The sequence below is a fragment of the Capsicum annuum genome, chromosome 8, assembly GCF_002878395.1.
Source record: "Capsicum annuum cultivar UCD-10X-F1 chromosome 8, UCD10Xv1.1, whole genome shotgun sequence".
NCBI lineage: Eukaryota > Viridiplantae > Streptophyta > Magnoliopsida > Solanales > Solanaceae > Capsicum > Capsicum annuum.
This window is the reverse complement of record NC_061118.1, coordinates 154,694,012-154,716,776: the sequence shown is the minus strand read 5'-3', so window position 1 is coordinate 154,716,776 and position 22,765 is coordinate 154,694,012. Positions and strand designations below refer to the sequence as shown.

At 37.6% G+C, this 22,765-nt stretch overlaps 2 protein-coding genes across 4 annotated transcripts; both read right to left on the bottom strand.

Annotated features, from left to right (window-relative positions):
• Window positions 1-1,155: 1,155 nt before the first annotated feature.
• On the bottom strand, window positions 1,156-2,904 carry LOC107879823 (deoxyuridine 5'-triphosphate nucleotidohydrolase). Its single transcript, XM_016726766.2, has 3 exons — window positions 2,507-2,904; window positions 2,320-2,411; window positions 1,156-1,605 (listed from the first exon to the last, which is right to left on the bottom strand). The coding sequence occupies exons 1-3, from the start codon at window positions 2,686-2,688 to the stop codon at window positions 1,361-1,363; spliced, it is 519 nt and encodes a 172-aa protein (XP_016582252.1). The 5' UTR covers window positions 2,689-2,904; the 3' UTR covers window positions 1,156-1,360.
• A 2,115-nt stretch (window positions 2,905-5,019) lies between these two features.
• On the bottom strand, window positions 5,020-21,975 carry LOC107839653 (phospholipase D zeta 1). Of its 3 annotated transcripts, XM_016683227.2 has the most exons (21): window positions 21,656-21,974; window positions 19,868-19,969; window positions 19,625-19,737; window positions 19,378-19,519; window positions 15,640-15,810; window positions 14,847-15,020; window positions 13,673-13,915; window positions 13,477-13,593; window positions 12,597-12,736; window positions 12,299-12,448; window positions 10,669-10,825; window positions 10,343-10,589; window positions 10,119-10,261; window positions 9,558-9,668; window positions 8,601-8,747; window positions 8,325-8,522; window positions 7,846-7,947; window positions 6,974-7,105; window positions 6,785-6,850; window positions 5,656-5,717; window positions 5,020-5,523 (listed from the first exon to the last, which is right to left on the bottom strand). In XM_016683227.2, the coding sequence occupies exons 1-21, from the start codon at window positions 21,848-21,850 to the stop codon at window positions 5,274-5,276; spliced, it is 3,162 nt and encodes a 1,053-aa protein (XP_016538713.2). In that variant the 5' UTR covers window positions 21,851-21,974; the 3' UTR covers window positions 5,020-5,273. The 3 variants fall into 3 exon arrangements, with proteins under 3 accessions (XP_016538713.2, XP_016538712.2, XP_047250689.1); XM_016683226.2 differs by having other exon boundaries at window positions 10,119-10,589; XM_047394733.1 differs by having other exon boundaries at window positions 5,020-5,717; window positions 10,119-10,589; window positions 21,656-21,975.
• Between the last annotated feature and the right edge of the window lie 790 nt (window positions 21,976-22,765).

The window sequence follows — 22,765 nt, the reverse complement described above, 5'->3', positions numbered from 1 at the left end:
AATCTTCGAACCTGATCAAATGTAATGAATAATTGCAGACAAGTCATGTGAGAAGTACTAATGAAGAGTAAGATTATAAGCACAACAACTTTCTCTTAAGAGGCCATGTTCATAGGGATCAAACTCCTTGCTCCGTCTAATAAGCACACAATCATTTATGCAGAGATCCAATGTTCATGATAGGTTGAAAATAGGCATTCAATCTCCAATTAGGTTCTTGAATTTTTTAGTATAGGCAAGGCATTTCACTTTCTAAGAACTTTTGAGGTGCTACAAAGAAATTTGAAGAATACTCCCAACAAGTTGGCCTCAACTCCAAACTAGGTAGGATCATCGACTATATGAATGGTTACCAACAATATCTCTCCTCGAAAGAAATAGGCAACTTGGATGATGATATTAGGGAGTTGTTTGGCCATGACAATCAAAAACATATTCACTTTATTTGATATTTTTGAAAGTAAAATAGAGTGGGAATTATGTTTGGCATAGTATTTAGAAGTGGGTTATTTTTTAAATTAAAAAATATAGAAGTGAAATAAATTTAAAAACATTTAGATTTTATTTTTTTTTTTGAAAAAAAGAATTAAAAAGTGAATCCAAAAACAATGAAAACATCTCTTTGAGGTATTTTTTAAAAATTCAAATATTGTGAAAAACATATTCTGGAATATTTATGGCCTAAAAATATTTCAAAATAAAATAAGAATGCATTTCAAATATTATGAATAATATTGATGGCCAAACACCTGCTAAATTTCAAAATATATATTCAATGAAGACTACTGCAATTGGAGGAAAAGTGCTAAATTTCCTGCTCCAGAAATTCTGGGGAGGCCACCCTAACATAGGACCAGACTAAACAAAGATTTAACATGTGGCTAAAAAATCATTGACCAAGAAAATAAGAAATCAAAAGCAACTTTGCTGCAACATGTCAACAAAGGAAATTAAGGCCAATATTTGTGCAGGTCAAGCAACTATTTCAAACGGCTACGAAAGTGAAAGTATTCGCCTTACCCTCACTAAAAATAGCGCCATTATATCAATGCATGTAATCAAGATTGCGAATTCAAGAAACTTAAAACTTAGCTAAGAAGCTAAAGTTCTTAACAGATATAATAAACATGCTGTCCTTAACATAAAACAATATAGTCAAGTTGAAAGTGGCAGCTTCTATAACGCATCAAGGCAATATAAGATCAGTGAGATATACATTAGATCCAAAATACAATTCCAATCACTAACCCAACTACTATGTTTTAGAACTATGCAAAATCAAAATAACAATCAAAACCTACTGAATCGAAACTAGATGATATTAATAATACCACCATGTTCCAAGATAAGGCCAAATTGTCTACACTCCCGTGGATCCAAAGCCACCAGAGCCTCTTACAGTAGAGTCAAGATCATCAACCTTCTCAACATCTGGTGTCACAATTTTCTGAACAATGAGCTGAGCTATCCTGTCACCAGCCTTGACTTCAAAATCAACTTCAGAGTGGTTGAACAATACTACCCCAACTGGTCCTCTGTAATCAGCATCTATGACTCCAGCTCCAACATCTATAGAATGCTTCCATGCCAAACCAGATCGAGGTGCTATAACCAAACAGAAACAACACCCCAAAAGATATCAAACGTGAGAAATTAAACCAGCTCTCTGAGGTCGCTATGGAGCAAAACGCTTAAAGCACAAAATGTTTTACCTTGGAAATTCATTTTTGGGATCATTTTCCAAGAAATAATTATAGAAATAGGTAACACCTGATAATCATACATAGAACATCTCCAGCCCAACATCATTTTGGTGTGTGAATTGTGTTACACCAAATTTGATGTAACACTATTCATCAATTTTTTTATTATATGACACTTAATTTTAACGTACTATAAATTTTACTAATTTTTTTTCATTCAGGCCCGTAATATACCTAATATTAATTTTTATATTTGAATTTCGGTGTATAATTTTGACACATTAATCTTTGTATGTATAGTATTTTGTATGAAATTGTAAATTAATTTTATTATAGGTTATAATTGTACAAAAAAATATAACCATCATTAATATATTTATAGTGTGGGGTGGTATTAGGAATTAAGAACAATCAGTGTGTAGTAGTACCATTTGTGAAACCTATTTTAGGAAGCTCATTTATAAAAAACTTACTTATTTTCCCAAAAAATCTTATTTTTCAAAGATCTTGACAAATAAATCATGAGACGAATTGAAAATACATACCAAACACATCTAGCACGAATATTGTTAAAAGACAGGAAAAACAATTCAGAAAAAATAACAAAAGTAATTACCAATACGAGCGTAGGTTCCTTGTGGAACAGCAATGGTGAGATCTGTGGGTACTAGAGCCTTGCCTTTCGCAGGCACTTTAGTCTCTACAGCACTGTAAAAAATGTTTTTCATAAAAATAAAATAAAATTCAACGTTCCGGCCAGATGGATTTTAACAAAATTAGTGAGTGGAAATGTGAAAGCGGACCTGGATAGATCGTAACCAGCAGAAAGAGGAGAAGCTCTGGAGGGCAAAACAGCGTTTTCAGAGAGCTTCTTCACTCGGCAAAACGGGGTTTCAGGGAAGGCGCCGTTTTCGGGGTGGTCTAATTTTTGAATTTTGGGGGAAGGCTCTTTGATTTCAGGAGAGTCGATTTGATTTTCTGCCATGTTTTTGAGAATGCTAGGGTCTGAACAGTGAGTGGGAGGTTTATGTAGGGGAAATGAAATGGCGCCAAATGTTCCCGCCTTGTTTTTGTATAGGGAAATGGGGAATGGATAATTCTCATTCGTTCCAACTGCTATTTAATTCACAAACCATAATGAGAGTAGATGAGCTTGGAGGATGCATTAAAAATTTACAAATATTTCATTTTAATTCTCCAGTTTTGCTTAAACCCCATTACCCCCTACCCCTATATTATCCTTGGTAAATAAATAATTACATAAAAAATACTCCTCCATCCCAAATTACCATTCCAAATTTTCTAATTTGATTCCTCATTTTACTTGTCTTTTTTCATTATAAAAAAAAAAAGTTCATATTTACTCTTTGCATTAATTATTTTTTCTTCAAATTAAAATATAAACAACATTTAATAGAGGTATTATGATAAACTAGGTATGTTATTGTTATCTTCCACAATACGGGTACGTAGAATCTGTATAACATAACAACTTCAACTCGAGTTCAAATATGAACAAGAACACAATGAAGTTTTTAAATACCCTCAACACAAGATCAAAATGATTTTTCCAAGAGGTGTATTTATTTTTCAGAAAATAAAGATGAAACAGAAATGATTAAGGTCAAGTCGTCCGAATTCACGGACTTTCCTTAAGGAATAATTTCCCTCACTGTACCCGAGGTTATGGAATCTTCCTCCCAGGATAAAATGACCTTCAATCCGACTATAGCAGTACCTCAAATAGGCGGATTCTTCAAACACACTCACGGTTTGAATGATCACACTTAGAGTATTTTTAAGACAAGAAGAAGAAGTTTGTAATCTGAAAATTTCTGTACTTTCTTTTTTTTTTTACTTGTGGATGAAGACCAGGTTATTTATAGCCACAAGATGCCCCTTTGAAAGGTGGCATTGGTTCAATTTAGAGGTGTGTGTCTTTTCCTGAAAATACATGTCTGTTTACTTAAACCATTGCAGTAATTTTCTGAAATAGGATACCATTTCGTGAAACATCACATCAGTTTGAAGCAGTGTTGCAACAGTTCGTGAAGCAGTGCACTGTTCACGTAACAGTGCTACTGTTCACGCGAAACAGTCATTGTTCACGCGTTCCTGCATGTTTTAACATTTCCATTCACACCTTTTCATTACTATGAACCCAACAGTTATTGATTATTTTTCTTAATTAATATGTCATCTCAATTTGGGACAAGTAATTTGATACGGAGGGATTACTAGTTAAAAGTTTAGAGTTCCAAAATGTTTTTTGGAAATGGAAGTCTAGATTTTATACAATACCAAGTCATATTGCCTTCGCATAATTTTTGCAAGTTAAATAGGCTAATTTATCTAAGCCAATTTACATCAATCTACATTGAAAAGAATATCAAATCCCGTTAGAGATCGAACTCTTTTATCTTTTTCTTCTGCAGGAAATCTATTTGCCAAGCTTCTCCTTTTCAATTGTTAACTCATCCACGATAGATGACGCCTCAATAATTTGAAGCTTCTGTAACTGAGCAATTCATTTCTGTTGGAGTCGTGACTCCAATTTTGTTGGTCCGGCTCTGAAAGTTTCGCAATACGACTCATGTTTGTGATTTTCAATGGGGTCTGTAGTGGTAGCGTAAGGATCGGGCCTATAGAGCCCACCACTGATCACGATGGGGTGAACCTTTATGTTTTTGGGCCTAGGACCTATTTGTACGCACGTACTATATAAGTGTGATTTAGTGGGTTATTTTCATTATTCATAAAATTCAGTCTTATCCACGTTGTACTCTCTCTCCATTATAGTGAAACCTCCTTTGTTTCCGCCCATGATTTTTCCCGCAAGAATTTTCATGTAAATCTGTGTATTGTTCATATTTTTCGTTTACTTGTGGTTTACTTATTCTGTCTGAATCATAACAATTTTCTTTCTTTTCCCATAAAAAGAGGAGAAGGAGGAGCGACAGACTAGAACTACTAGTAACAGCGTCACATATACTCCCTCCATCCCAAATTTTTTAATCTGATATGCCATTTTCCTTGTCTTTTTTTACTTATCAAGAACAATTTTTTTTCCATGTTTTACCATTTGCATTAATTACTTTTTTTTAAAATTAAAATGTAAACATCATTTAATAGGGGTACTATGGTAAACTAGCCATGTTATTTATTATTTTTCTTAATAGCTGTGCCATCCCAATTTGGGACACGTAAAATGAGACGGAGGAGTATATGAACAAGCATAATGCAGTGTAACATTAAACTGTAATAGAAGATACGAACAGCAATTCACATACATGCTGTTTTCAGAAAACACCAAGTATAATGTAGGGTCTCAAGTTACAAACGAAACCCAAAGAATATATTGGGATCAATTCAGATTAGTCCATAAAAGAATTAAGGTTGGATTATAAAATACACAAGAAAGGCTCTTGGAAGCAGCTTGATAATCTTGATACAAAAGAAATTTCAGTCTAACTGCTGTCCTAAAATGGCTACTAATATACATAATATATATATGTACACTTTCTTGAGCACTAAGCCTATATCTCTAAAATTCACAACTTAATTTGTAGCTTAATGGAATACTTGAGGAGAAGTATAAAACTCGGTCTCAATGAAACCCGGTCTCAAATCTTCTTCACGCATGAACTCCAAGGGAAAAGAAACAAGATGTCCTTGGACTGATTTTAACTTCTCTTTCGTATTCACTACAACTACTTGCCCGTTATCGTGAAATTCAAGTTTATCAGGAGCGACACCTAGATCAATAGTAGTGTGCCCAAGCTTATCTTTCCAATTGTTCATACACTGTCGAAGTTCAGACCTGCATTCCAGGATGACATTAGATAAAATAAGAAACTGAGCATGATCAAAGAGTTTTGCGCCACAAACTAACCCTCCCCGGCCTCCACAAAAGAGAAAAAGATGGTGGAAAGTCAATGTGGTAGTCACGTACCTTGAGTGAACAAGATCATTTGGGATGCAAGAGAACACATCTTGGTAAATCGTGGCATTTGACTGTAACGTAAAAGATACAAAGAGTTATTGACGCTCTAAGATGAAAATCTAAGTGACCAGCTTAAGCAAATTTGAACAAGATTTCATGTATGACATACATAGGAATGATATTTCGGTCAACGGGCGGTTACAGAAAGACAATTAAATAACTAAAACAAGCAAAAAGAGTGATAATGGAACCAAAGGTGAACCCATGATCCAAACTTGACGGGTGCACCTCTATATTTAAATATAGTAACTAAGACATACAGTTTTTTTTAAAACTTGTTAATTATAGTATTTTATAAGCAAAATTTTAATATTATTAACTATCATTAATTAGATTTAATGTGACAAAAGTGTGTTATTCACCGTACTTAAATTCAATGCACTTCCATAATTTGAACAATAATAGAAAGTTTTTGAAAAATATAAAATTCGAGAGATTTGTTTGCTAGATGGTTGCAAGGGGTAACGTTCGATTTAAGCCTATCTCAAACTTTAAATTGCTAATTTTTTAAATAAAAAATAACTCAATGGTCAAAAGATTAAAGAAAATAAATATTATACTGTATAAACTGGGGAGAATATCTACCTTTTGAAGTTGGAGAGAAGCTTGTATTTTGAAATAAAATAAAAAATAGGCAGACAGTGTAATTTGGAAATTGAAAAAAGGAGCAAATAAGGAAATGTTGTTATTGGGGTTCGAACCTGAGCAATCACGCAAAAAGAACAACTTTCAAGTGGCAAGCCCAACCATTTCACCAGCCAAATCAGTTGTTTCTATGGGTGCACGACATATATTTAACATAATACCCTGATACATATATAGATATACGAACTATATATACAGAGTTTTTCTCGAGGCTAGCGGGTGCACGTGCACCCCCTACACTCAATGTAGGTCCGCCTCTGAATGGAACTGCTGTCAGTTGCGAAAACTTTATTTCTATGTTACTGTGTCCATGCATCTTAACCAAAAGATAGGCATAAGGCATAATTATTATGCGCTTCTTTCAAGGAATTAGTATAATTCGTATTGCTTTTCTTCCAAGGCAATCAACTAAAGTAAGAAATACCAGTCCGACCTTTGCAGTTGCCATCCATATATCTTTGTAAGTAGAGTCAGCCACGGGATCTTTGACTTGACAAATCTGGAAAACAAAGGATGAGCATTAGTTGCTATATTTTGAAACATATGCAAATATAAAAGTATTGCATGTCAAGACATGTGACATCCATTAGAGGAAGTTTTACAAGTCTGCAGCATCACTAACCTCTTCAGCACGTAAACCGAGATGTTCTGCCCACAAGGAAACCCGAAGGCTACAAGCAAACTTTCCAGCTTTCCAAGGCTTTCCGTCCATGGTTGAATCAATGAAATCTTTATCTTCAATGACTACACAAATCTGGAACCACCAATTTTCTGTCAGAAGTTCCTTTGTTTTCTAATTTTTTAAATCTGCTGTTTAAAACTATCTACAGAACAAGATACTGCTTTGGAGATAAGTAGCTGCAAGAATTCAATTGCATATATTCAAAGTAGAAATTAATATGGGAAGCCTTATGCAGTTGAAAAGCTAGAAAGTATATCTTTCGATTGTGGACAACTCTCATTCACAAGCAGCATAAGTGGTATAGGCAAGTATAGATGAACCAACTTTATGAATCGATGGACATAAATTCAAGGTGAAAACAGGGTGAATTTACAGTTTCCTATGATAGATGAACAAATTCACAAACGAAGGCAAGACTTATTCAGATAAAAGCTGGATGTGTTTATTTTTCTAATTTATGAGCAGTTTCTAGAGTTTTACTTCTACTCACAGGACAAACACGTGATTAGCCGTAAAAGCAGTTTCCCCTTGCTACTATCCTATTTATATGTTCCCTTGTAAGAAGAAAAAAATCGACAAACTCTAGTGACAGTTATAGTATTACTATATTAAGAGTGTTAAACAAAAGTTTGACAGCAGTTTTAACTGCTTGACTAACAATTATCCCCATAATATTTGTATTACCATTTGAACTTAGACAAAAGCTATTGTCAGGAAGTAATTGCTGTTTCCCTTCTCCGAAGAGAAAGACTTGTCTTATAGAGACTAACATTTCATATTCTTAACATGCTAAAAACATACAAGAGATATACCTCAGAGTCGCGAGATCCAAGCAAACTTCTGTCATTTATATTAGATGATCCAACCAAGGCTATACGATCATCCACTATCATCACTTTACTATGTACGTAGACCTGTATTGCAATTTGAGAACTTTTAGTGCATATAGAACATCAAATTTTCAAACAATTAAGATCAACCAAACTTGCAAAGCTACAGGTTGCATGTTAGAGAATTAAGAGCACACATTGAGAGACGATGATGAACATTTCCTACAAAACAGAAGAACGAGCTAACCCCCAAGGCTTGCCGAAAAAGTACATTTTCAGAACTTAGGCCAAGTATTTGCGCCATATTTTTTGGAGGGTAAAGTTGATCATAAAAATATTAGATTGACCGGCTCTTAGCAATTTAAAGACGGGCAATGGCTCAATGCCAATCTATGGGCAATATTCCTATATAAGTGAGTTTCAGTTGATTGATTTTTATCGTTCGCTTTTAAAGAAATTACCTGATTCGTGAACATGGGGCCAACATCAGAAAGCTGGCCATACGTCCTGAGACCATAAAAAGATATGTAATCACGAGTTTTTGGACCCAATAGAGCATTAAGATTATGCAATATTGAATTGCTGCCTTTGCAAATAGTCCGATATTGCCAATGCATTAAGGCTCTCACAGTTGCTGCCCCCGTGTCATCCAGGCCTCCCTATAATTTTGAAGCTATATATGAAACGTGAAAGCTCAAAACCAACTTACATCTCCAATATGAAGTGAAGATGCCTACCTGAAAACCAGGTAATAGTGGGATGACTATTATAACCCTGAAACACTTATTTTCTTTGTATGCTCGCCTTATACGTCTGTATAAAGCGTCAGCTACACGATTGCGTATAATTTCATCTCCAGCAAGACCCGAGATGAAAAATTGATTCTGAAATATTTGCAAAAAAACAAAAAAAAAACATTAGTTTTCATTTAATAGGTGAGCTTTGTTACTATAATTTTGCACATAAACCGACATAAAACAGATCAGAACTGAGAAAAACAAAAAGGATTATCAGAAGACAAACAAGAACCCTCTAAAGTCAATTGTGATCAATAGCATGGAAAACAAATCACAATATCATATTGCTTCTAAATAAGAATAAATAGAAATGTAATCTTCCACATATGCAGTTTAAAATAGCTAGTTGGTTATCATAGAATCAGTTTCATATGGCGTCAACCATATTATCAAAATTCTTCCTTACTACAACGTCTTTTCCAAGACACTAGGAAAGTGTAATTATTTACAATTATATCTTTTTCAATTATTTACAATTATCTCTTACTCTTAGCTTCCGGATTTCCATTACATTATTTTTTCCTATGAAAAACTCACTTTAAATGTACAAACTTGTAATGGGCCTTTCTCAAGTATATTTCTATAGCGACCGCGGAATGGAGTAGTGATGCAGTCTGAACACGAAGAGTACACTTGTGACTGGACAGTAACAACAATAAACCCACTGAGCCGTTGATGGCAGTCAAGCTAAGGTTACGAGATGGATATTAGCTTTCTATAGTCTAGAGACTGGATCAGAAAATAGCACTACCAAAATCTGTATAGCTGGAAATAATGCGTGTTTCCTATATTACCTCAAAGCAGAAAATCTCTGACAATCAGTATCGTCTTCATGGTTAATTAGTGCATACCTCAATGAACACAAAGCTCTGGCAATCAATTGTACTTAGTGAGTACCTCAATGAACACAAAATGTGCTGCTTCCTCAATAAGTGAGCAATAAGCTTTGTGAATGCTGTCTTCAGTTTGAGTTGTTCCAGCAGACCATTGGCTGACACTTCTAATGACCTATGACAAGTTAACCATAAGAAATGACCATGACAGAGTTAACCGAAACATATACGGAAATGAAAAAACACAAAAAAGAAATTAAATTTTCAGGTCAACTATGAAGTAGCTTGAAGGAATATTATGAACTGAAACATTATAAGCAGAAAGTATAAAATAAAATGAAGCTGCTACTAGTCTCTATCATCATTTGTTCAATATCTTTACCCTCCTAAGGGGGGCGCGACTGATACTTCCTCCACCTGATTTTATGTTTAGAATTTCTTCAAGTGGTCCACTTTCGAGGTTCTAATACTAGCTGAAAGAAACTTAATTTTCTGCTTGTTTTTGTTAATCCATGAGCAATAAAGGATAGCTATTTAACAATGTCACCTTTATAAGCAGAACGTAAAAACCACCTGTTATACACCACCAAATGACATCCTCATTTTAATATAATGTTGAGCTAACCTGACAGTGACAATGAGTCCGAGGACCAACATCTTCTATTTCATCAGTTGAAACCACTTCTGCTACTCGCTCTTGTGTATCCCACCAATTATCTAGTTGGTGAGTTTTCATTTGGCTTTGGAGATCAAGGTGATAAGTGTCATCTGAAAAAAATATCGTCAGGCCTAATGACAACATGCTAACTGAAAATAAATCAAACCTAAGTAATAGACTAGAGACCAGACCAGTCAATTTCTCGTCCGCAAAGGAAACCTCCTCATCACAATCAGCTTCCTGGGGTAAAAGTAAAGGGATGTCTTCCGGTGGTGACCCAGACGGAAATGGATCTTGTCCTTTCAGATCTTTCGAGATGAGCTCAGCTGTCTTACTTTCGACCTCAACTTCTCTGCTTCTGCCCATGTAGTGTGGAAGAACCATGTGATGCTGTGGCATAAGCAGTGGTATAGTCTGTTCATTTGGAGCTTTGCTTCTCTGCATCAATGGTCAGAAATATTAGCAACTTGAAATTTCATCAAGAAGTATACAGTGTAGAACTTTAGTAGAAAAGAACCTTAGCATGATTCCAGCGTTGAACGAAGTGTCTGGCAACATCTCGGCAAGGTGGTCCCCAAAGAGCACAGTGGACATCATGCCATGGCATTCGGGGATATTTCTCTCGCTCTAGTTCATCTTTCATGACATCTTCCCAAGAATTTGGCTCGGACTCTCTGCAAAATAGTGACTGCTTAGCAAATTTAAATATCACACTTGCTGCATAGTTTGAGTGCCTTGTACAAACACCTAAACCGAAGAGAATGCGCTAATTCTTTTCTTTCTCCATCTACAAAATCAATATCAACTTGAATCATCTCAAACTAAGATAGATACTTGTCTGCACAAAGTTGGACAAATATGAATTCTAATAGAACATTCACCGAGCAAGAAACCTCGATTGATCGAACTAAATAATCTAAGGGAGGTATAGAATATTACTCCTATCAGAAAAGATAATACATTCTTTTGCCTCACCGTATTGGGGGGGGATGGATGAAGTGGAAGCTCGCCTCGGGGGTGTTGTGTGATAAGAAAGTGCCCCTAAAGCTTAAAGGCAAATCCTACAGGGTAGCAGTCCGTCCTGCCATGCTGTATGGCGCGGAGTATTTGCCTGTAAAGAACTCTCACATCCAAAAAGTGAAGGTGGCGGAAATGAGAATGTTGCGTTGGATATGTGGACTTGCTAGGAATGATAGAGTTCGGAATGAGATTATTCGGGAGAAGGTGGGAGTGGCTTCGGTGGAGGATAAGATGCGGGGAGGAAGATTGAGATGGTTTGGGCATGTGATAAGGAGGGGCACGAATGCACCGGTTCGTAGGTGTGAGAGGCTTGCTTTGAATGGCTTTAGGAGGGGTAGAAGTAGGCCGAAGAAATACTGGAGAGAGGTGATTAGGCGGGACATGGAGCAGTTACAGCTTACTGAGGACATGACCCTAGACAGGAAGATCTGGAGGACGCGTATTAGGTTAGAAGGCTAGCGCCAAGTTGGGTAGGTAGGGCAGGGCTTTACTTGGTGGGTGTATTAAGCCTGTTTTGCTACCTTGTTGCATGTTGTAGTACGATTGCTTACTCTTCTTTGTTTACTATTCCTCTGTTCACTATTCTTTTATAAGTAGCGTATTTAAGTATTGTGATCTTTTTGTTTGGAGTTGATTACTATTCCCTGTCTTGAGCCGGGGTCTATCGAAAACAGCCTTGTTACTTCTCCAGAGGTAGTGGTATGGACTGCGTACGTCTTACCCTCCCCAGACCTCACTATGTGGGAATAAACTGGGTTTGTTGTTGTTGTAAGTTGTCACATTTCCGGGACAACGGAGAAAAATAGAAAACTAAATTTGATTTAAATCCGTCACAATTTCAACATGAATGGCATTAGCTCTTTCAACTATGTAATGATGGAATTTTTTCAAAATCAACATATTTCATTCCTCACTTCGACAGGTTATAAATATCTTTATTTCAGCATCTGAATGCTAATGTAGACCTATTACTCAAACACATACAAACTAAAGGAGTGCGAAAAGAACTACCGCAAAGAAATATAATGGCACACATATCTATTTGCCATAAGTTATAAAATTACAAACTTGACAAAGGAAATTTCAAGTTCATGACTAGGTCATAATACATATAATAGCGGGCTTACCTTGGGTTATAGTAGTCCTTCCCAGGCCAAATAAAAGGAGGCTGATCAGCCAACTTGTGTTCTCTGGTGTCATAACGGCCAAAACACAAATCTAAACCACCAATGTAACAAATCTTGTTGTCCACAATGACAAGTTTTTCATGATGCGACCTACATGTAGCAACTACGTTTTAGCTTTAACAAGCTTATCAAAAAATAGAAGAACTTAATTACATAGAGTGTAAACAAGGATGCGAAATCTATTATAGGTGATGATTACATCAGAGTCTATGCTGAATAAAAAAATTTAACTGCATACCACAAGTAGATCCCAGAGGAGAAATGGTTCGGATATCGCAGGACTTTAACATTTTTGTGAATCTTCAGAAGGTTTCTTTTGCTGTACAAGCTGTTAATCTTTAAAGCAATAGAAACCTCCTTGTAGAGAAGAACATAAATCTGCATCAACATATATTTAGAAGTTAGATTGGATCTTAAAAATCACAACAAAAGAATTGCTAGAAAAACTGTATCCTTTCTAACTTTTGAAAAGTCTAGTAGTGAAAATGGAAAAGAATAATGAGATGTAAGCATGATCCCTTCTTTTACAGTATAAGATAATTTTAAAATGAAGATACCAAGAACCAATATCGGTAACAAAGTTGCATTATCAAGCGAACCGGGGCCAACCATTTATTGCACCTATTACCATCTACATTTTCTGTGGCCAAATAACACATACATTAGTTGTTTATTTTTTGAATATAGAATCTAATAATAAATACTTCCTTTAAAATAAGATCGACAAAATAAACACAGACACATTTGTACATAACTACTAGATATACCATCTATTTAAAATTCAGCAAATGCTCCGGTATATTTGTTATTACTTCAGAAAGCACGCAAAGCACTAAAAAATCTTAGTATGAGCAGAATGCACATCAAAATTGCTGGATACACTCTATGACACACTCTAGTTTCATTGTGTTGCTGTTAAACACAATGCGTCTAGATGCAAGACGAAATGCCTAGTTCCTAATCTTTAGCGCCAGTGACTTGAGTAAACGTCTTTCAACACAAGTGTGACTTATTAATGTTGGCAGCTGTCTAGGAATAAGAATATTTATACATGCAGAATTTTAATCAATTATTTATGAAGTTAAAACACGTTAGGCAGAGATCAGTTGCATATGCACCTGTACCCCTTCTTTGGCTTTAGACTCAAGTAATGCATCAAGTCTAGAAGAGCTATTGTTGTGAAATGGACGTCTCAAGTACAGTTCTGGGCAAAGCCACCATCCAGTTATATAGATCTGCATAAAATTAAATTAGGTGGAACTATCTGCAGCAAGAAAATTTATGATTAAGATGCAAAAAAGTTGATAGATCAACCTCAGATTTTGCACTCTCTATTGAAGAAGCAATTGCCTCAAATGCTGCTTTCCCATCTACAAACCACTGAGCTTGTGCGGCATCATCATTTGTCCCCCTCAACGGCGCAAAGGAACCAAAGCGGTGAGGGTTACACCAACCTTCTGGAGGTTTAAGAACAGCATCATTAATTGCACATATCCAATCATCGACTTTGGCATGGCTCCTGGTTCTAAACCTGATGCTACGGTTCCCACAGCAAACCTTTCAGCCATTAAAATTGTCAGTTTTACGCAGAAGGAGGCAAAACAAGATGCACTCTTTGAGAAATAGATTCAGCAATTATGAGATAACATATTAAATACAGAAGGAAGAGATTATTTAAATTTGCGACATGCAATATATCATATCATACTGAACCACTATGGATTTATTTGATTAAGGGGGAAAGCAACAGAAAATGGATTTCCCGAAACACAAGCAACGTTACATAGAGGAAAAAAGTGAATGCCCCACATATCTTGGTTGACCAAGGAAGTTGTTGGACAGTTGACAAAAAAAATCATTAGTTTGACTAAATTTATTAGTCAGTTCTTTTTCCTGAATTAAACTTCCTAAGATTAGAAGAATTTCCCAGCGCAACTTGAATGGTGAATTTATGGTAAAAAGAAGTAAACAATGTAAACTGAAACAAGCTCAATCATTATTTAATGTTATAATGTAGAGCTGAGTGATTTAGGTTAAATCATCTCCTTCATTGAAGCTGCTAAAATCATCGGCAAGTCATCATACAGGTTTAGGAATAGAACACTAATTGATTAAACTTAAATTATTACTTCAGAATGTGCACAAAATCTCTTGCTTGTAGCCAAGTCTTGCTTTCAAAACTACATAATTCTTAGCTTCGGGCACAGACAGGTGAGTGTGGCATGATAAGCAACTAATAATACACAACTTTGTTTCAAAAATATCTGAGTAATAAAATTAGCTTGTTTCAAAAATATCTGAGTAATAAAATTAGCTTGTTTCAAAAATATCTGAGTAACAAAATTAGCACTCTCTAGCAGTAGAGCACTAATAAAATGAACATGTAACCAAGAAATTAGAAATTGTAATGGTTGAACATTGAGTTTAGACAGTTTCAGCAATGTTAAAACACCATAAGAAAATCTGTAGAGTTTGACTGAAAGCAGACCTTAAATGCATATTGCAAAGGATTTCTTTCTCTTATTTTCTCTGCTAAGTGTAACGCATTCTCTCCTTTCCCATTAGAAGCGGGAAGCACATCAAAAACAATAATGTCCAGCAGTTTTGCATCAAAAGGATTGTTTAGTAAGGCCAAGAAACCAGGTTTTAGAACAGCCCACACCTGCATGACATAATATAAGTAGTTAAGACAAGGAAGACAAAAACATTTAATAGGGTCAACCATTGTGGAGAACACGTTGTATTCAGATAACACTGCCTCCATAGACAAGTTGATGATACAGGAGAGCAGAAAAGCTAAGAGATAACCTTAGCCTTACTTCTACGTTTACCTAATAGATGTCTAACCACCTCAACTCATCCATAACATGCTTCATTCACTATGTTTCTTTGAGTTCAAAAGTAACCCAAGTGATTTCCAGTCTTGTTCTTAACAAATGAAATGCCATCTTGTCAGTAAAGAGGAAAAATGCTTTTCAGGTTTCCATATTTATGTCTGTATCGAAGAAAGCTGAGGAAGGGACACATATTCTGAATGTAATAACATTTCTCGAATCTGAATGCAACATAAAATAGGTGTGACAGTTTCATGTAAAGGACAAAATCAGTTCTCATACGGTAATCTTTGAAAGATAGTATTTGTCAAGTAATAGAAGAATGTACCAAGCTTTCCAGCTTTCAGAAAGATAAAAGACCTTATTGAATAAAAGTTTGTGCATAGAGTGCATACAAGTATCTCCAAAAATGTTGTCCGCAGAATATGCACTCTGTTGATCATTTACCTTTTGCCTCTTGCTCTTGAAACAGCCAAACCAATAACATATGCAACATCCCACACTCTCCTCCTCTTTCGGAACTTTCGATAAATGCTTAACCATTACATAATTTTCTTTGAGCTTTGGACCATATTCCGGTAAGAATGATAACTTGGATACCTCCAAAAACTTGCACACCTGAAGTTTAAAATTCTCTATTTGTCACAACCAAGGAAAAAAAACAATAGCAGAAAAAGGTCCCAAAGAATCAGATAAAGAGTTTCATAACTATACAACAACAACAACAACAACAAACCCAGTGTATTCCCACCTAGTGGGGTCTGGGGGGGTAAGATGTACGCAGTCCATACCTCTACCTCTGATGAAGTAGAAAGGCTGTTTCCGATAGACCCCCGGCTCAAGACACGAGATACCACACAAACACATAGTAAAGCATAGAAGCAGATTACATAACATAAATACGGCACCCATAAGTAATATAAAACAGAGGAAAGCAGGGGAAAGCACACAGATTCGTAATAAAACATGGAACACGGAAGACGGAATCATAACAGGAATAAAACCCCCACCAAGTAATTCCCTACACTAGCGACCCAAACTGGCCCTAATCCTCTGCCGAAATTCGCGCCCTCCAGACCTTCCTATCTAGGGTCATGTCCTCGGTGAGCTGTAACTGTTCCATGTCCCGCCTAATCACCTCGCCCCAGTACTTCTTCGGCCTACCCCTACCCCGCCTAAAACCATCCAACGCTAGCCTCTCACACCTACGGACCGGGGCATCCATGCCCCTCCTCTTCACGTGTCCGAACCATCTCAATCGTGTTTCCCGCATCTTGCACTCCACTGAAGTCACACCAACCTTTTCCCGGATAGTCTCATTCCGAACTCTATCCCCTCTAGTCAGTCCACACATCCAGCGCAACATCCGCATTTCTGCCACCTTCATTTTTTGGATGTGGGAGTTCTTAACTGGCCAACACTCCGCTCCATACAACAAGGCCAGACGGACTACCACCCTGTAGAATTTGCCTTTAAGCTTGGGCGGCACCTTCTTATCACACAGCACCCCCGACGCGAGTTTCCACTTCATCCATCCCGCCCCAATACGGTGCGAGACATCCTCGTCAATCTCACAGTTACTCTGGATCACGGACCCAAGATACTTGAACTTATCCCTCTTACATACCTCCTGTGCTTCCAGCTTCACTACTACCTCATTCTCCCGCCTCACGTCATTAAACTTGCATTCCACATACTCTGTCTTGCTTCTGCTCACCCTGAACCCTTTAGACTCAAGAGTTTGCCTCCACACCTCTAATTTGTCATTCACACCCCCTCGAGTCTCATCTATCAGAACTACATCGTCTGCAAAAAGCATACACCACGGCACCTCCCCTTGAATGCGCCGCGTCAACACATCCATCACCAACGCAAACAAAAAGGGACTAAGAGTAGATCCCTGATGTAATCCTGTCAGGACAGTGAAATGCTCTGAGTCTCCTCCCGCCGTCCTCACCTGGGTTTTCGCTCCATCATACATATCCTTAATTACTCTGGTATATGCCAGCGGTACTCCACTCACCTCCAAGCATCTCCAAAGCACCTCCCCGGGGACTTTGTCGTATGCCTTCTCCAGATCGATAAACACCATATGCAGATCCTTCTTCCGCTCCCTATACTGCTCCACCAATCTCCGCACCAGGTGGATTGCCTCCGTCGTCGAGCGGCCGGGCATAAATCCGAATTGGTTTTCCGAAATAGACACTATCCGTCTCAGCCTCACCTCGACCACTCTCTCCCAGATCTTCATAGAGTGACTCAATAACTTAATCCCCCTATAGTTATTGCAACTCTGAATGTCCCCCTTATTCTTATAGAGAGGGACCATGGTACTCCACCTCCACGCCTCGGGCATCTTCGCCGTCCTAAAGATTTCATTAAACAATCCAGTCAACCACCTTACACCAGCCTCTCCAACGAACTTCCAAAACTCCACCGGTATCTCATCCGGCCCCGTCGCCCTACCCCTTCGCATCCTGCGGACAGCCTGTCTAACCTCTTCTACCTTAAAACGTCTACAATAGCTAAAATCCCGACACTCCTCTGAGTGCTCCAGTTCCCCTAACACAATAGCTCTATCCCCTTCGTCATTCAAGAGCCTATGAAAATACGACTGCCATCTCTTCTTAATGTGGCCGTCCTCCACCAACACTCTACCGTCCTCCCCCTTAATGCACCTCACCTGATCGAGGTCACAACCCTTCCTCTCCCTAGCCTTAGCGAGTCTAAACAACTTTTTCTCCCCTCCTTTCTCCTGTAACCCTGCATACAAGCTCTCAAAAGCGGCTGTCTTAGCTGCCGTGACTGCTGACTTCGCCTCCTTCCTCGCTAGCTTGTACTCTTTCCTGTTTACTCGCTTCTCCTCTTCGTCCTTACTTTCCACCAACTTAGCATACGCCCCTTTCTTGGTCCCCACTTTCTTCTCTACCTCTTCATTCCACCACCAATCCCCCCGACGGTGCCCGGCCCGGCCCCTAGAAACACCCAACACCTCACTTGCATTCTCCCTGATGCACCTTGCCGCCCTGTCCCACATATTATCCACGTCCCCCCTACACTCCCACACCCTCATTCCCGCCAACCTCTCCCCTATCTCCCACGCATTCACTGGCGTCAGGCCGCCCCACTTAATTCTCGGTCTACACTCCTTAGTCCTCCTCTTTCTATTCTTCTTTATACCCAAATCCATAACCAAGAGCCTATGCTGGGTCGAAAGATTCTCACTCAGGATGACTTTACAGTCCTTACACAACGCCCTATCCCCTTTCCTAAGCAACAAAAAGTCAATCTGAGTCCTGGCTACCGCGCTTCAAAAGGTGATCAGGTGCTCGTCCTTCTTCGGGAAGCCCGAGTTCACCACCACCAGCCCAAAGGCCTTCGCAAACTCCAGTAGGGTCGCCCCCTCGTCATTTCTCTCCCCAAAACCAAAACCACCATGCACGTCACCAAAGCCTCCCGGTAGCGCCCCGATGTGCCCGTTGAAATCCCCTGCTACAACAATCTTCTCCGAACTAGGCACGCCTCTCACCACCTCCTCTAAAGCCTCCCAAAACCGCATCTTCTCCTCCTCCTCCGATCCCACTTGCGGCGCATAAGCACTACACACGTACAGGGTAAACCCCCGAACGACCAACTTAATAGTCATCAACCTATCGTTGATCCTCTTCACCTCCACTACCTGACCTCTAAGCTCTTCATCTACTAAGATGCCAACTCCATTCCTACGCCTGTCGCTCCCCGAGGCCAGGGATATCTAAGGAATGAATAACAGAAATTGCTCCCGAGGCCAGGGATATCTAAGGAAACATTGTTTGGAGGAAAGGTATAATATCATCAGAAACATGAATATCCAACAGTACAACAGAAAAGTAACAATCACTTAAAGGAGCATAGAAGCTAATTGCCTAATCAAATGAAGTATATGTTTCCCATACTTCCTAAAATGGAAAAATATTAAGCAACAACAGATATTACAAGCACTTTTACAAGATTATCCCCATGCTTAAGTCAAGATTCAGGAGAAATTACAGAGATTAACTAGTGTATGTCCTCCAAGACGTCAGTAAATACCCCTGCCAACAGTTACCTTATGCAATAACTGCCCATCCTATACAAACTTCTCTGGTCAAAAGGTATCTGTCTAAGAAAAAACTACAGGAGAGTGAAACAGAATACTATACACACCTCTCGAGAATTTACAATGTCCAAATTCCCCAAAAAATGATTCAGATACTCTTGCATAGCAATTTTTGCTTTTCTTGTGATGGTTTGCTGCCTGCCCAATGCTGGGCGAATGATTGATAAAGCAGCCCGGGATGGCACACACCTGCAAACATACCCACAGGTAAGAATCATATGTGGTATTTGCAGAATGCTATGCAAGGTCCAACCTGCTAAGCATAACAATATTCAAACAGAAACATGTTGACACCTATTTCTAATACTATCTTCATTGTAAATTGGCACAGCTCCATCATCTTCATCATCGTCATGTGTGACAGCTGTATGTTCTCCTATTCCAATGTGGTGAAGCCATTCCTTAACCTTTTGACAAGTATTTGAGAATGAGATTAGGAAGACTATTAGATAGTCACCATTATCTAATTAGTTGAATGAAGAAATAACGAAGGCACAGAAATGTTTCATATATGTGAAAGCAAAGAGAGAGATGAACCTGCTCCTGTTTCTCGTGGAGTTCCTCAATTATTGCACGTCTCCTCAATGCAAAGTGTAAATAAATAACTTGTGAGGCCTTCTTCAATAAGCGCCACTTGAACTGCGGGAAAAGAAAAGATTTCAGAAAAACAGCTTCCAAAATTCTAACTGCTCAATCTTTTCATTGTTTTGGCATAGAGTGAACAAGTAAAGGATTAGCTAGCAGAAAAAGCATTCTTGATTAAGGTCGCCTGAAACTGTATTCTAGAAAAGAAAAGTTGCTAGTCCTAAGGTCAAACCAGGTAGAAGGGACACACGCATGATATGGAATAGCCGGAAAACTAAATATGATTTACTAATCAAGACAAGGTGAAGAGAAACTATATCAGATTCTATCACAATTTTCAAAAGTAGGTAAATCCAAAACCTAAAGAACGACATCCAGAGATTAAAGGAGAACAAAGATGACCTAAGAATAATATCAGGATACCCCACTTACATGCTCTTTTTTACCCGGTCATCTGGACCGGACATAAAAGAGTTATTGGGCGTAAAGGTTGTACGTCTTTTATCAAATGAACCTAGCTGTTCATAATCACCTATTGAACTCCAATACATCCAGTACCATGGGCCTCATGACTTTTTATACATGCCAAAGCATATCCAATCCGACATTTTCACCTGCGTGAGTTCTTTGATGACTCTATATGTATATTCTCATGGTGCCTTCCCATAAAATATCCATAGCCTTTCGGCCACGTTTCATCCTAACCACAACCGCCAATCTTAACAGTATTGATGACGCCTGTTTCAATAATTACACCATTACAAAATGGTCTAAAAGCTAATCACATGTTTCCCTGATCACTAAACAAAAAATCTGTCCCAATGTGCCTATTTAAACAAAGAGCGGATGTATAGTATAAACTGTGGGTTTGGAAATCTGCTAAATTCGTACTCCCGTTGTCCCAATTTATGTAGGACCCTTTCCTTGTTAGTCCGTCCCGACAAGAATGTCATCTTCCCTTATTTGGCAACTATTCAATTGCACCATCTCCATTTTATCCGTATTCAGCCCCCACTTAATACTTTATTAGTCAACTAAAAGTAAGCATTAAAGTGACTTTAATAAGGGCAATTTGGTAAACATAACAAATTCTTCCCTTATTTCTTAAACACCATGTCGGATCAAATGCTGCCCCATAAATTGGAACAGAGGGAGTACATATATTATATTTTGAACTCCGTATTGAAATGGACGGTGACCTCAGTTGTCATTTCGAACTGATAAAATTTCAAATCCTAAACTCGCCTCTGTTTAAATACCACTTCGTACCAACTAAATTGCCAGGTACATATTCTAAAAGGAAATTCCCAACTTAAACCACAACAATTAAATTTGCTTTAATCTAATTAAATTCCTACTGCTTCGTACATGAGATTAAAATCTAAACATAAAATCATGTACTCCTTATTTCATCGACTATAGCAACTATTAAATGAAAACAGAGTAGAAACACAAAATAGTTCACAGCATTCAAAGCTATAATATGTAATCTACTACTCCTACTATTTGAAAGTCTAAAGTCATGATTAAAAAAACACATTCTCTTCCCTAAATAGAAATTGTGTTTTTGAGACTTATTTTTTCTACCGTATAAGTTGCAATTCACCGTACTTGCGGTGTAGTTTAATATAGAACTAATCTAATCTAATTTATCTATAAAATTAGTTAAATTAACACTCGAAAAAACAAAACATGAAAACTATTTTGGAACGGAGGAAAGAAGAGAAAGAGAGACTTCACCTGCTTGTATTGAACTTCAATGGTGTAGGACAAAAGCAAAGGGCTTATATCACTAGCATCTGGTCTTGACACACCAATAATAGTCGCCGTCGGCAATTCATCGAAGATAGTCGCTGGCTCTGTGTAGTAACGGAGCGAATGCGTCGATGACATTGCCGACGCCGGCACGTTTTCTATTAGTTTCTCCGTCGACATTGTTACTTGAATTAGTTCAAATTATCTTCTTCTATCTTATAATACAATGTCAAATTTATCTAATTATGATTTCAGGAAATCAAAAATACGTACGAATATTCTACTGTGTTGGTTTTTTAAACGGAAACAAAAGAGCGTAATATATATACTAGTTGGAGGATAAATAGAGCAAGTTCGGTTACGGTGACAGGTAAGTTCATGTATTTTCCGTGAAGCTCTCTTGGAAATGTGACACGTAGATGTAGGTTATGGTGACGTGGGTGGATTTACACGTGGCGGTTGGTCATTTGTTATGGTAATGGTTTTGGTGGTGTGGCGCAGTTCGGAAGTGATGATGTCACGGTCTTTTTTGGACCAAAAAATTTAAGTTGGTCCCTAAACATAACAATGAAATGACAGAATTACCCCTAGCAAGATACGTGATGAATACTAAATAATTATTAATACTATGTGTTTACTTGCACTTTATAATTTGTTTTTGTTTTATATGATTGTTAAAGACAGCAAGAATAAGGAACTTTCAGTTTTCTCTTGTCATTCTTTTGTCATTTACAAATTTTATGCTTATAGATGATATTTTCCATCAATGTACACAACTACATAATTTATGTAGCAAACTAGCAATTTATATTTAAATATGTTTTTATTACAAGTAAACTATTTCAATAATACTGAAGAAGGAAAATGGGGAAAAAGAAACATTAATTTAAACTAATTGAAGGCACGGAAATTTCGTTACCTATAATCATGCGAAGGCCAAATTTACTTTTAAGAAAAGACGAGGATAAAGTTGTACTTTAACAAGTCAACTAAAGGACATAATTGTCATTTCAATTCGGATGGAGCTAAGCCTCCAATTTTAGCCCCCAGCTCTTGTATGTCCCATAATAACAGAATAAATTTTAGAATATCCAA

Excerpts from the sequence above, each read along its gene's own strand:
- LOC107879823 (XM_016726766.2), bottom strand. The coding sequence starts at position 2,688 with ATGGCAGAAAATCAAATCGACTCTCCTGAAATCAAAGAGCCTTCCCCC. Across the intron at positions 2,412-2,506 it reads GCTGGTTACGATCTATCCAG|TGCTGTAGAGACTAAAGTGC; the intron begins GTCCGCTTTCAC and ends CATTTTTTACAG. Across the intron at positions 1,606-2,319 it reads AGGAACCTACGCTCGTATTG|CACCTCGATCTGGTTTGGCA; the intron begins GTAATTACTTTT and ends GTTTGGTTATAG.
- LOC107839653 (XM_047394733.1), bottom strand. The coding sequence starts at position 21,850 with ATGTCGACGGAGAAACTAATAGAAAACGTGCCGGCGTCGGCAATGTCA. Across the intron at positions 13,916-14,846 it reads CTTTGCAATATGCATTTAAG|GTTTGCTGTGGGAACCGTAG; the intron begins GTCTGCTTTCAG and ends AATGGCTGAAAG. Across the intron at positions 8,523-8,600 it reads CACTATTACCTGGTTTTCAG|GGAGGCCTGGATGACACGGG; the intron begins GTAGGCATCTTC and ends TCAAAATTATAG.